Raw genomic sequence first — 15,072 nt, forward strand, 5'->3', positions numbered from 1 at the left:
ACTTTTTATATTTTCCTTTATCCTCTTATGAGAAGTTATTTTTAAGTAGAGCAGCAGGAAAAAAGATAAAGATAGCTAACTATTTGTGCTTCATAAATCTATAATTTTAACAAATTTAAAAAAATGGGACCATCCATTTCCTACTTTAAATTCATTACGTTTATTATTAATGTCCAAAACAGAATGAACGGTGATTATTTTGAACAATCATGAATAGAAACCAAATCAAGCTTGAACTAGGTCTATCCAAAGAGAAAGGAAGTTTCACCCAAAAACTAGTTCATATTGTGAAATGTAACATTACTAGTCCGATGTCTTTCCATGTTTTGCACAATACCTAGCCAGAATGACCCAGGGAGGAGTATCATGATACCGATGAGAGCAGGACACCCCCTCTTCACCCCCAAAGAGAAAATACTTTGGCAAATACAGGAAGAACCCAATACTAATTAGTCTGACTCAGTGGCAGCCTGAGGCTAAATAAACAAACACTTAACACACACTGGTTACAAAGTATCAAGTCTAAACCACAGGAATGCAGAACCGGCTAACAGCAATTAGGATTGACAGGATTAAAATAGAAACACTAAAAGGTACACAATAATAAAATAAATCACACTGGATCCCTCCTGGGGCAAAGATTAACATTTTTCTAGACAGAATTGATAAAGAAATTAACCCATCAATAGACACTGACCAACGAATCAGAAAAGACAATTTTAAACTCACGAATCAGAAATGACAATTTTGAAAACCATGAAAGGGTGTAAGAACTCACCTTTGGGGACTATTCTGTCTGGCTAGCCAGGGATTCATGCTGAATATGTTTCATATGTTATAAGACAAATTAAAATCAAATTCTGGTTATAAAATTCTAGGACTACATGTCCAGGAGTCCCTGGTTAAAATATTTGCTCTGAAATTGTGACTTAAATAAGTCTAGTATTATTTTTGAAGTAAAAAGTATTGCCTTACCAAAATAACTACAATTTATAGAAAGTTAAACAGGAGAATTGGTCCATAGAGGCTTCCAAACAGAACTATATTTTGCACTATATTTGATTGCCTTGTAATATGTTTTCTGGTCTGTCTCAAGAAAGGTTTTACAATCAAGAATTTATTCCATCATAACCTTAACTGAACTGCTGGATCAGCTTCTCATTGTAATGGAAAAGGCAAAAAGCTAATAAAAGAAATAACTTTTATCTATGTAAAAAAATTTTTTACCTATATAAAAATTATTTTAATAGTTTTTTTTGCCTTTCCCCTTACAACTAAAACATTACATCACCACATTGTTACTACATTGACAAGTACTAATTTTTTAAATTACTCACCTGTTTGGCTAATTCGGCATTACACAGAAATAGAATTTTGAAATTGGAATGTATCATTAGGATTTATCCCTATCAATAACCTATTTTATGAGTATGCAAAAGCTACTTAGGACAAAACAAATCTCTGCAGAAGCATAAATCAATGAGCGCAATGAGTTATGTAGTTTACTACAGCAAAAATGTCTACATCTAGTTTCAGTAGATGTACACTGTTTCCTCAGGCAACAGTTTTTTATTTCATTCTAAAAGGATTATTTACATTCCCAAACAATTATATGAAATCAAATAATAGTTTTCCTTTTGAGATAAAACAAAAACAAAACAAAACAAGACATAATGACACAATGCTGATTTATATTTTATTAAGCTAAGATATTTATTTCCAAACTAGTCTTTTTTGATACATTTTATTTCAATAACATAATTTGTTCCTGAAAGATATTTTGCTTCAGCTTGCTCAAATATACGTAAGATTTCATTAGGAAACAGCCACACTTAATAAGCACCAAAGCAATTTGGGCTACTTTTGTCTTACTATTTACTTTGGTAACACTTTTTCACATCTGTCTTCAAATACTCAGACATTATAAACTCTCTTTTCTGTACTCATATTAACATATTAAAACCTCCATTTTCCATCTGATATGGAATAAACTAATTATATTAAGTTACTGAACCCCTGTTGATCAACTAGCATCGACTGCCATGAATAGCACAATCATTTCCAAACTATGCAAATAGTGTATGCCAAAAAGTCTATAGCATGTTAGAACACAAAAGTTAGTATCATATACATCTTTAAAAATAACATATAATTGTAATAACATAATAATTCATTGTGTATGAAATGTATGTTCATACAATTGATGGCACAGTGGTTAGAATGCAGTACTGCGGGCTAATTCATTGCTCACTCCAGGAGTTTGATTCTCATCAGCGTAAGGTTGCCTCAGCCTTCCAAGGTCAGTAAAATGAGGACCCAGATCATTGGGGGCAATATGCTGACTCTGTAAACCACTTAGAGAGGGCTGTAAAGCACTGTGAAGTGGTATATAAATCTAAGTGCTATTGCTATTGCTATTTTATCATTATTATCACATGAATTAGAAGTATATAAAAATATAATTGGGCTGAATTCTTCTCAAGATACACACACACACACACACACACAATTTATTTGTATGAACATAAACTTTTCACATTAGTTTCATATTAGTTCATACTTCTAGCATAGAATATTTTCTTAAAGAAAAATTTGCAATTATAGAGCAAAAAAACTTGAGATTTTGCTATTTCTTCTGTTTTTACAGATATACTGTATGCTTACAGCCTTGTTTGTTATATAGATAAAAATATCTATATTTATTAATTGAAGAGATGTTTAATGTGTTTGTATGATATCTCACCAAACAGTGAGCATTCACAATAATATCTCTAAAATATCAGGAGTTTAACATTATTTATTAATACTAAATTTTACAAAATGTTCCGCTGGTAATTCAAAAACTTCCACTGATTAGTTTTCCAAATTCAGAATATGCAAATTTCCATATTCAGAATATGGAAATATCCCTAAAATTAAAACTCAGCAATGAACAATATAAGCATTTGCAGTGAGATTCCACAACCATTCAAAAGCTCAGACAAAATGGGGATATTCATCCTGGCCAAAAGATATCAGGGGGCTGAACAAGCCACAGTGTCTCGGATCCAGGTGCAAGAAACGGGGAGAGCAGCTTGCAGTGATTCTGGCAAAAAAGCAAAGATGCTCAACATATACGTAATCCTTGACTTATGGCTGGTGATTTACTGAAAGGTCTTCAGTATTGTAATACTTATTATTTGAACCTGGTACCGTATATGCCAGCGTACAAGGCGACCCGGCGTATAAGACGACCCCCATCTTTATCGCCGAGCCGCATTCCTAGAACGTTGTCTTATACGCCAGAAACTACCAGTATTTCCGGCGTATAAGACGACCCCCATCTTTGGCGCTGATTTTAGCGCTTGCGGAAGTCGCCTTATACGCCAGCATATACGGTATATAAAATTATTTGGAGGATTGCCAAATTTTCTTTTTGTTTGCCATAAGAAAACTCAGGTTTAATTCCAAAAATCTTGGCTTATAAGATTTTCAATCTGTACCATTCATTTTTTAGTTTTCTTTTTCAGCCCCATTTCTCTCTTACTTGATTGTACTGCATTTGGTATTCTAGTATTTGACAGTAAAGCATCAGCATGATCTACCTCTTGCACACTAGTAGCAAACACATACAATCAACGTGGATCTTATTTAGGCAATTAAAAAAAATACCACTCATTTGTATAAGAAGGGAAAGATTTTCAGAAATGCTCAAACAGAAAAAAGAACAGAATTCTCTGGCTGACTGAAATTCTAATAGCAATATTTTGATGCAATATTTTTTGTAGCACACATGCACACATATTCAAAATCCAGAACAAGCTGGAGTATCAGGATATTTTTCACATCCTTTTTGCTTACAGAGTTGAGCCATTTTTTTTCAAAATATAACAGAAAACCAAAGCCTCCCATATGGCAGCAGTCTGCATGTTTAAACTGACAGGGGGAGACGCCAATGCTGCAGAAATGTTAGTCCCCATTGGATAGTCTTAGGACCCTCATGCTGGTGACATAATACTCTACAGGAAGAAAGGCAATGTAGGACCACTGCAATCCTCTTAGTCTGCAGTGTCCTCAAGGCAGAGAGCAACTCTGAACCTGTTTGATGGAAGATTGCTAGAGAAGTAAGGAGGAAATTAATTCTAGGGGGACAGAATAGCAATCTTAGACACTATCATCAAGGAAAAGGGCATTTCAGCAATAAGACAAATCAGAGCTATTAAAACAATGGTCTTCCCAGGGATAATGCATAGCAGTTAAATCTGGACACTGAGAAAAAGAAAGAAAAAGAACCCAAATGCTTTCCAATTACGCAGTTAGAAATGATTAGTAAGGGTACCATGCATTGCAAGAGCAAATCAATCTGTCCAAAATCAAATAAAGCCTGACTGTTCCCCTGAAGCAATGACTAGCAAGCAGAAAGTCACATATTCAGGGCACATGATAAACTAGGAAAAAAGATGTTTGGAAAGGTTGAGGGAAGACAATGGAAAAACTGAATAAAAGAGATAACTGAATGTAGATTTTATCGATCTCATGCTGCATTTTAAATTAATTAAAATAGCCAACCCTCCCCGAGGACACCCTTGCTGTCCTTGGAATAGCTATAAGTCAAGATATGAGATCTGTTCAGTTACCAAAGCTGAAGCAACTTGATGCAACTAATCAATGTAATCCATCCACTTATACTGATAAATTTATTCCTTATACGAAGAGCTTTCACTGATTTTGTCAAAACAAAGTGTGTTCAAACTAATTATTTCCTTTTGCGGAATTTCTTGTACATATAACCTGATTTTACTTTTCACCTAGTTTTCTGAGAAAAGAAATCCATTACTTATACTTGATTAGCAACTACTGAATTTATAGGGTCCAGTTATTTTTTAAATGGGAATGGTTTTAACTTACAGGATGTATGGGTCTTTGACTTTTGATGCATATTACATGAACAGCTGTTGCTTCTTGACAGCCATTCAGGTTTTGCCAATATTCTATTTTATGGTCAGATCTCAGAATTCCAAATGTGCCTTATAACATCAAAAGGTTGCCACTTCCTGCATTAAACAAACCTGATGGGGAAGGGGCGTTGACTTACCTGAACGCCTTTTCTCAGCAGGATGATGACATATCTAAATGATATGTCTTCACTAATGTTTATCTATTGCGGTGCTTAAAAAGTTTATGTACCTTTTGAATTTTCAATATTTCTTTATAAATATGACCTAAAACGTGATCTATTCTCCACACAACTCCTAAACTGAGGAAAAGGGAATCCAGCTAAACGAAAGAGTCAAAAACATTATACTTATTCATTGATTTATTGAGTAAAGTAATCCAAAATTATCTATTTCTGTGGAGTAAAAGTATGCGAACCTCTAGGATAATCAGTTCATCTGAAGCAGAATTAAAGAACGGGTGTTTGAATCAATGTGATAGTTAGTTGTGAGTATTGGAGGTCCTGCCTTATATAAAGAACAGAGTTCTGGAGATCCACTATCAAAGTCTATTCTTCACAACTCAAGGATGTGGAAGTGTTCAACATAGGTTCAACAAAGGAGACTTTTGAGCACTTCCATTATTACTGTTCCCAGGATGACCAACTGAGATCATGCCAAGAGCAAGGTATGTTAAAACTCAAGGAGATATACACTGATCAACAATTATGTACATGGCAGGGTTGCAAGGAGAAAGTTACTATTCTCAAAAAGAACAATGCTATCCATTTACAGATTGCAAAAGATGACACAGATAAGCTATCGAAAGATATAAGGATATCGAAAGAATGAGATCAAAACAGAACTTTTTTGCCTTGAATGAAAAGTGTTATATTTCTTGAAAGGAATACATTGCATTCCAGCATAAGAACTTTATTTTATCTGTGAAACATGGTGGTGAAAGTACAGTTTGGATCTGCCTTTTACTGCCTCTGGATCAAGAGAGCTTTACACAATAGATTGAACTATGAATTCTGAATTGGACCAGCAAATTTTAGAAACAGAAAAAGTTAGGGTATCTGTCCATGAATTGAAGCTCAAGAGAAAGTCAGTCATGCAACAACCCAAAGCACACAAGTTATATGACCAAAGACTGGTTAAAGCAGAATAAAGTTGATATTTTTGAATGGCCAAGTTCAAATCCTGACCTTAATGCTACGAAAATATTATGGAAGGACCTGAAGTAGGCAATTCAGGTGGGGAAGCCACCATGGTCCCTGAATTGAAGCTATTCTGTAAGGAGGAATGGGATATATTCCTCCAAGCTGATTTGCAGGACTGATCAACAATCATCAGGAATGTTTAATTACAATTATTGCTACCCAGCGGGAGGGGTAGAGGGATCAGTTACTGAAAGCAAAGATTCACATACTTTTGCCACACACAAATACGTAGTGTTGGATTAGAGGTAAAACAAATGAACACAGACCAAATGGTTTCTTTTCCAATATATTAAAATTATTTCAGCCCATGCAGAAATGAAATGATGCTGCAAGCCAAATACACCATGGTGAGCTTGTAGAAAGAAGTCTGCTTCAATTCCTTGATATGGAATGGTTAAACGCAATGTTTAAAACTACATGAATACAAGAAGAATGACAAAATTTGTAGGTGATAGATAATGGGATCAAGGAATACATCATACAATGTATTTGAGAGGTTAATGCATACCACTATGACATGAGGCTGCCATATCTGTTGATGAAACTCTTGTAAAGTCCCATGGGGATTGTAAGGAAATTTGCAATTAATCTATTCTATGATGGTAGTCAAGGTGATCATCTTGATACCATCAAGTCCAGTACCTGGGAATTGGATTCCTAAATGATGTAAGCACTCCTCCTAACTCTATCTTTTAAATGAGTCTAGTAGCACAGATAGGTCAAGGGGTGCCATCACATTGCTGAAACTGAAAAACTGAACATCTCTGAAGGATTTTTCTCCATAGTGACTAAACAGAATTATATATTCCTGAACTGTTAAAGGATAATCTGTTATTGTGCGGTTACTGAGCCATTCAAAAAATGATTGAACAAGAACCTTCAGAAGAAATCAAATGCGTTCTTCTTTAAGATTAGTTTCATTAACTGGGAATCCAATCACAAAAAAATGCTGCTCTCTTCTTAGTTAGTAGACCAATACATAACTATTTCCTTTTTAAAAGAAAAAAAAAAGACAGAAAAAACTGGAAAAAGGCAGCATTGCTGTAAACCGACAAATATAATGTTTTAATTTTTTTATTTTTTACATTTTATTTAAAAATCTAGAATCCATCAATTTCTTCATAAATAAAGGGGAAACAATGCAAATATCAAGAGCACAAAACATAACATACAGGTATAGGGGTTTGTACATATAATTCTTACAAGTCTACATTTGAAATTTACATATTCAACCATGTTTAGTATGCTAAATTAGTCTTAAGTCTTAAGTTACATTGTTTGGTGCTTCCAACTGAAAATACTTTTTTAAATAAAGGACTTGGCAACATTTGAGAACAGAAAAGAAAGTACTAATTTTTTAAAAAGAAAAATGTGGGAGGTATCTGTTTTTCCACAATTCTGAGAAAGGGAACAATTAACTTATAGGTTTGCTGGTCAATTTGCTACATAATCCTAACACTATGTAATAACACACACACACACACCACGCGCAAACATTAAATTAAAAGCAGTTCTACTTCTTGAAATGTCAATATTGGCTCATATGTTCTGAGAAATTTCACTCATTTAGAAATAAAGAAAATGCTTCATATATTCTTTTGATGAATACAGATGGTATGAGATCTTGCCAACCTACTATTTCTATCAATTACAATTCTTGTTATTACCAACATTACCTGCAAAGTAAACTAAGGTTGCCACCTTGTGGTTTGGTAAATCACTATTACTATATTTACTTGCCTGGGAAAGTGACTCTTCCCCCCCCCGCCCCCATACACACACCAATTCACCTTTTAAATGAGAATATTTTACTAAATTTATTGAGCATGCAGAATGGAGACAAAATGTTTCTTTTCAAAATTTCCTTGAAATTGGACTGGACATTGCTTAAAATTCAGCCCAGCTGCTTTTGAGATAAAAACTGTTTAAACGCTGACCAAAATAAATTACCTATATATTTTAAATAAATATGGATATGAATATTCAAATAATGATTAATTTTGTAACAACAGGTCAAAAATTATGGATGGATTATTTTGATAGTAAAATCTCTTAATTATTTCAAAATTAGTATAATGGCTTAGGCTAATTGTAAAGAATGAAAATAATAAGTTTTAAAAAGCATTGTTAAAATAATATAAGCATCTAACTTCACAAAAGTCTTGTGAATAAAACTGTTTGCAAATAAATGAAGAGTTTTGTCAGACTATAAATTCTCAGTATTTATAGCTCTCAAACAAGTATTTATTACCTTGAGACTATGCTAGATCCGTTGTAGAGATCACTTGCATAAGACAGTGTTGCTAAAGGTCGAACAGAATTGTAGCGAGTAAACTTCGACAGGCACTCTTGAAATTCATCCAGCTGGTTTGAGGTTCTACTATCATCTAGATGGGAAAAGCAGGGAGGAAAGAATGCAATTTAAAGGTTTAGAAGGGAAATATGGTAAACATAGTTTCAGTAACTGCCACTATACGTTTACCGGTCAATTAAATACTAATTTTTTTCTAATCTGCAGGACTAGCATAGAAATGGTTACAGATGTAGTCCATTAAGATCTGAAAATATGTTCTGCAGTACACAGCAAATAATTTAAGTCAGAATACCTGAAAGTCATATACAATCTTTCATCATCCTTTCCCAGCCTGACGCCTATCAGATGATATAGTAGGTACACACAGATGTCATCCCCCACAAGCATGATTTGGGCATAACCAAGTACTTCTGTGGAAAATACATACAATGTAAAAGTAGTCTTCTATTAGTTTGCCTAATTCTAATGCTCTTAGTAAAACTAGCAAATATTGTTTGAGAGGGAAAATAACTTTTTTCAAATACTTAAGACATGAGAAAAGCATCCCCACTGTCAAACTTGCTGCAACGTAATTCCATACCCATTTATATAATATGAATACAACTCCCAATGGATGTTATAAAATATACTATAATCGAGATTTAAATAAGCCACTTTCTTATTACAAAGCTGGGATGTAATCAGTGTAAAACTATGTTTATTTTGTACATGGAATTAGGTCAAGGGAGTGAAAGACAAGGATATGTCATGAAAAATATCTGTGTTGGATGTGAGAAAAACAGGTAGTCTAGACGTCCAGTGGTTTGAGGAGGAATGTCCCATGATGTGAACTGCAGAAGAATTGAATTACACTGTAGTGGAAATCCAACCGTATGGAAGGCGACTGAGATGTGACAGGTCTCCAGGATAATACATATAACACCTATGAATAAGAGTGCCAGCATTCAATAAAAACTATAACCCTGAGATTTATACAGAAAAAAATGGAAGGAACAGCAAGAAAAAAAGAAACGAGGTTCAGAATCCAATCTGCCTCTATCACCAGGACAAGAGGTTTAGTCTTCTGAGCTTTCAGACTTGTGCTGGAGCTCATCCTCAAGGAACTTCTCTCTCACCAGAATGCGTCGCTTAGAGATAAGAAACATTATTTTGAAGTAAACAATATTAGGAAAGGGATGAATCATACAAATATAACATTTTGTGTTGAAAAGGAGATGAAGAGAATAGGGGGAAAATATCAGGCAGAGACTACAACAATTAAAAATCACAAAACAGAAAATGGTTATATTACGGCTGCGGATGTCTATTATCCTATCCTATCCTATCCTATCCTATCTTATCCCAACCATAGCAAATTACTGTGCAAAATAGAAGGAGAATATTGGGAGGCATGATAAACTACTTTATTCAGAAGCTAACAGGCATTCTACCTGATAGACGAGTCATCCTGGTAGAAAAGTAGCATTGTTCCAAATCTTCAAAATGAGCTGTAAGTCTTTTCCTCCTTGAAGCTAAGGTACTATTATACCATGGCTGTTTCTTAGTCTGAATGAAGGAAAAGTAAAAGATATGTTCATAAATCAAACTCACTCAAACTATTTTGGATTAGAATATACTCTTCATTTTACAAATTGAACTTAAGATATTTCAGATAGATATTTATTTCATTTTTTTTAAAGTTATGTAATGTACAGGTGAAAGGAGAAGTTCAACAGATTTACACTTACATATCTGATTTAAGTTTCACAAAAGAATAACAAAATCAAATGTCACAGTATTAAAAAAGTACCCTCTTTTAAGTTATTCTCACACCAATATGTTTTGATACTACAAACTAAAAAAAGGCTGACTCTAGATCTTCTGGAAGGTTAAGAAAAAGGCAAACATTAGCATCATCAATGTATCTTGTTCCAAAGATTTACAATCTGTTGTCAGGAAAAATACTCCCATTTAAAATGGGTGACCAAATATGATAATTAAAACCAAGAGGGTTCTCCATTCAACTGGACCTGGGGAAAAGGCCAATCTTAACAACTTTTCTAAAGGCAAGCAGAGTTGAATATATTGTGGGGAGAATATTCCAAAGAACTGGAGCAACCACCAAGAAGGCATGCATTCAGACATAAGATGTTTATCTTTAAAAGAGAGCTCCTCTTACGACTGTGTGGGGCAGGCAGATGTTCTTGGGAGATGGCAATCGCACAGGTCATCCAATTCTATGCCACTTAGAGCTTTAAAGAAAATAACTGGATCCTTTAATCACACCCAGGAGTCTACTGGGAGTTCATGCACAACTCTGCAGAGTTGTAGTGCCATATGGGCGTAACAAATAGCAAATATTCTGAACATTTGTCAGCATATCTATGTATATAAAGTTTACTCTCATACCTGGGAACTGCCACTAAATCCAGGTTGGCTATATTCTGTAGAATCAATAATGCTACTGTAAAAATAAAAAACAGAATATGCATGAACAATAGTTAATAACAATAAAAAAAATTCTGACTTTTAATTTATCTAATAGTATGACTAAGAAAAAGGGTTTTATTGGAAGTTCTTAAGAGGAAAATTTCCTAGTCTTTTTGGAGAGGAGATTGGAATTGGTAGTCCTCAACTTACAACCGTAATTGAGCCCAAAATTTCTGTTGCTAAACAAGGCAGTTAAGTGAGTTTTGTCCTATTTTATGTTTTTGCCACAGTTGTCAAGAAAATCACTGCAGTTAAGTGAATCATGTGGGCGTTAAATGAATCTGGGTTCCCCCACTGACTTTGCTTATCAGAAGCCAGCTGGGAAGGTTATAAATGCTGATCACATGACCCCGCGACAACGCAACTCTCGTAAATACATGATAGTTGTCAAGTATGCATATTTTGATCACGTGATCATAAGTTGCTTTTTCTGATACTGTTGTAACTTTGAACAGTAACTAAATGAATGTTTGTAAACCAAGGACTACCTACAGTGGGGCAAAAAAGTAAAGTCAATGGGGAAACCAGATTCACTTAACAACAGTGGCAAGAAAGGATGTAAAATGGGGCAAAATTCACTTACAGTGGGGCAAAAAAGTATTTAGTCAGCCACCAATTGTGCAAGTTCTCCCACTTAAAAAGATGAGAGAGGCCTGTAATTGTCATCATAGGTAGACCTCAACTATGAGAGACAAAATGAGAAAACAAATCCAGACAATCACATTGTCTGATTTGGAAAGAATTTATTTGCAAATTATGGTGAAAATAAGTATTTGGTCACCTACAAACAAGCAAGATTTCTGGCTCTCACAGACCTGTAACTTCTTCTTTAAGAGGCTCCTCTGTCCTCCACTCATTACCTGTAATAATGGCATTTGTTTGAACTTGTTATCAGTATAAAAGACACCTCTCCACAACCTCAAACGGTCACACTCCAAACTCCACTATGGTGAAGACCAAAGAGCTGTCGAAGGACACCAAAATTGTAGACTTGCACCAGGCTGGGAAGACTGAATCTGCAATAGGCAAGCAGCTTGGTGTGAAGAAATCAACTGTGGGAGCAATAATCAGAAAATGGAAGATATACAAAACCACTGATAATCTCCCTCGATCTGGGGCTCCACGTAAGATCTCACCCCGTGGGGTCAACATGATCACAAGAACGGTGAGCAAAAATCCCAGAACCACACGGGGGGACCTAGTGAATGACCTGCAGAGAGCTGGATCAATGTAACAAAGGCAACCATCAGTAACACACTACGCCGCCAGGGACTCAGATCCTGCAGTGCCAGACATGTCCCCCTGCTTAAGCCAGTACTTGTCCGGGCCCATCTGAAGTTTGCTAGAGAGAATTTGGATGATCCAGAATAGGACTGGGAGAATGTCCTATGGTCAGATGAAACCAAAGTAGAACTGTTTGGTAGAAACACAACTCGTCGTGTTTGGAGGAGAGAAAATGCTGAGTTGCATCCAAAGAACACCATACCTACTGTGAAGCATGTGAGTGGCAACATCATGCTTTGGGGCTTTTTCTCTGCAAAGGGACCAGACGACTGATCCATGTACAGGAAAGAATAAATGGGGCCATGTATCGTGAGATTTTGAGTGCAAACCTCCTTCCATCAGCAAGGGCATTGAAGATGAAACGTCGCTGGGTCTTTCAGCATGACAATGATCCCAAACACACCACCTGAAGGAGTGGCTTCGTAAGAAGCATTTCAAGGTCCTGGAGTGGCCTAGCCAGTCTCCAGATCTCAACCCCATAGAAAACCTTTGGAGGGAGTTGAAAGTCCGTGTTGCCCAGCGACAGCCCCAAAACATCACTGCTCTAGAGGAGATCTGCATGGAGGAATGGACCAACATACCAGCAACAGTGTGTGCCAACCTTGTGAAGACTTACAGAAAACGTTTGACCTCTGTCATTGCCAACAAAGGATATATAACAAAGTATTGAGATGAACTTTTGATATTGACGAAATACTTATTTTCCACCATAATTTGCAAATAAATTCTTTTCAAATCAGACAATGTGATTGTCTGGATTTGTTTTCTCATTTTGTCTCTCATAGTTGAGGTCTACCTATAATGACAATTACAGGCCTCTCTCATCTTTTTAAGTGGGAGAATTTGCACAATTGGTGGCTCACTAAATACTTTTTTGCCCCACTGTATACCTGTACAGCAATTCTATACTGATACATACATACATACATACATACATACATACATACATACATACATACATACATAACATTAAAAACAATACTCTAACAAAGGTAGGCCTGGGAAATGGCCGACACAGTATTATTGCAAAGCCCTACTTTACTAGTTGTCCATTCATAGCAATAATTAAGTTTTCTTGATCATGTATATCTACTAATTAAAAGTAATCAATTTGTTGCTGCGGAGGTGGACATATCTTCCAATCATTTTTTTATTTTCTATTTTATTTTTATACTTTTAGAGTCTCTAGAGAAATCAAGATGCTTTGTTTTATCACAAACAAAATTCCTTTTTTGTTACTAAAAATTTGAAAAAAAAATTGGAATGGAATTATTATAATTATTCCTAAAAACTATTTTTAAAAATCTGCTCTGTACTGATCAATTTGCCTTCTTCTAGACCCCCCTGTGCTATTACCCCTGAATATTTATTTATCCAAATATCTGGCATTTTTATTTATTACTGTCTTAAAAAAACAAGCTATATTTCATGACAATTAAAACAACATGATCTTGATATTATTGTCCTAGATTAGATTCCCATATTTAGGTCTTTTCTCTTTAACAGAAACACATAATGTATTTTGTTCTTCTTAAAGTTGCCAATCTATAAATAGAACTTCACAATGCTACAGATCTAGAGACAGAAAGATGCTTCAGAGTGCTCATGTAGCATTTTTCTGCAATTTCTTAAAGAAATATTCCCCTCCCCCAGGACTATTGGAGTTGTAGACATTTTTCTATCCAATAGTCCTAACAACAACACCCGCTAGGTTAATTTATAAGGATACCTTTTAACAGAGTTCACCTCTAATTTGTGAAGAAAACAGATTAAGGAGGACATTAAAGCACTCGCTCAAGCAAAAACTCCTGCTTTCTAGCTTTTGCATACAGAATAGCCTATGGTGAAACATCCCAGAATTTACAGATTTACAACATCGACAGTGTTGTAGATTTATCCCTTTGTATATGTAATTTCTATCAATGTTTGCTTCTATATAAACTATGCTTTAAGACAGGTTAATAAGGAGTACAACAAAGGAAAGGGAGAAAAAGATACAAAGTGGTTTTTACTATATTTTTTATGGATTCTATACAAACTTCAAAAATGGCTTAAAAGATTACTTCAGATTTGGACTGAGTACAAGCACACCACTTTTCGCCATTAAAGCAGACAATTTGTCAGGGATCCTCACAAATCATTAAAAGAACATGTAAAGCAAGAGGATCTTTTTTCAGGTTTGCATGCCTGCTTTAATAAAAAGCAGAGAGATGCAGGCATTCTTTTTAAAAATCATTTGAAAAACATTTGTACATCTAATTCAACTGATATTTGGTTACCTATGTGAAGGAGATGGAGCTTCAAACTGGGGCACAGTGCTGTCTTCACTGACTGGTGAATACAAGCCACTCATTTCCTGGAATAGAGAGCCACACCATAACTAAACAATATGATATTTATATCTTTTCATTAATTTTAATTTTTTATCAAAGTATTTATGACTTGCCATCAAATCATTTTTACCCCTAGTAACTACACAGATAGATTTTTCCCATGATAAATTGGTCTTTCAAGTCTTCTAATAGCACACCACTCACCACTATAACTGAATCCCTCCATCTTGCTATTCTTTTTCCTTCCACTCTTCCCATCATTAAAGCTTTTTCCAGAGGTCTTTGCATAATGTCTCTAAAATCAAAGCATTCCACTCATTGTTACTGTAGTTATTTTCTCCTTTCGTATTTAATAGAGCTTACTGTGCTTCCTTCAGGATTTACTGAAAAGGAGGCCAGAATTAAAAAGTTCCCACCTCAGCCGTTTAAAACCAGTAAAATAAGCCATGTCAATTACCATTTCAAATGCAGAAATGTTAATCCATGAATATATTTATAATTAATGTTAATGCAAAAATTCTATTTAAATGTTACCA

At 35.0% G+C, this 15,072-nt stretch overlaps 1 protein-coding gene across 3 annotated transcripts in view; it reads right to left on the minus strand.

Annotated features, from left to right (window-relative positions):
• Positions 1 to 15,072, minus strand: part of COP1 (COP1 E3 ubiquitin ligase) — a 171,340-nt gene that overhangs the window by 103,762 nt on the left and 52,506 nt on the right. For all 3 annotated transcript variants that reach the window (XM_039348666.1, XM_039348656.1, XM_039348649.1), the window contains exons 8-11: positions 14,483 to 14,559; positions 10,839 to 10,893; positions 9,881 to 9,995; positions 8,388 to 8,523 (exon numbers count right to left, since the gene is read on the minus strand). In XM_039348666.1, the coding sequence (XP_039204600.1) occupies positions 8,388 to 8,523; positions 9,881 to 9,995; positions 10,839 to 10,893; positions 14,483 to 14,559 (383 nt within the window). The remainder of the gene's footprint in view (positions 1 to 8,387; positions 8,524 to 9,880; positions 9,996 to 10,838; positions 10,894 to 14,482; positions 14,560 to 15,072) is intronic.

Source organism: Crotalus tigris, unplaced genomic scaffold (genome assembly GCF_016545835.1).
Source record: "Crotalus tigris isolate CLP2741 ecotype Arizona unplaced genomic scaffold, ASM1654583v1 scf7180000017560.2302168, whole genome shotgun sequence".
NCBI lineage: Eukaryota > Metazoa > Chordata > Lepidosauria > Squamata > Viperidae > Crotalus > Crotalus tigris.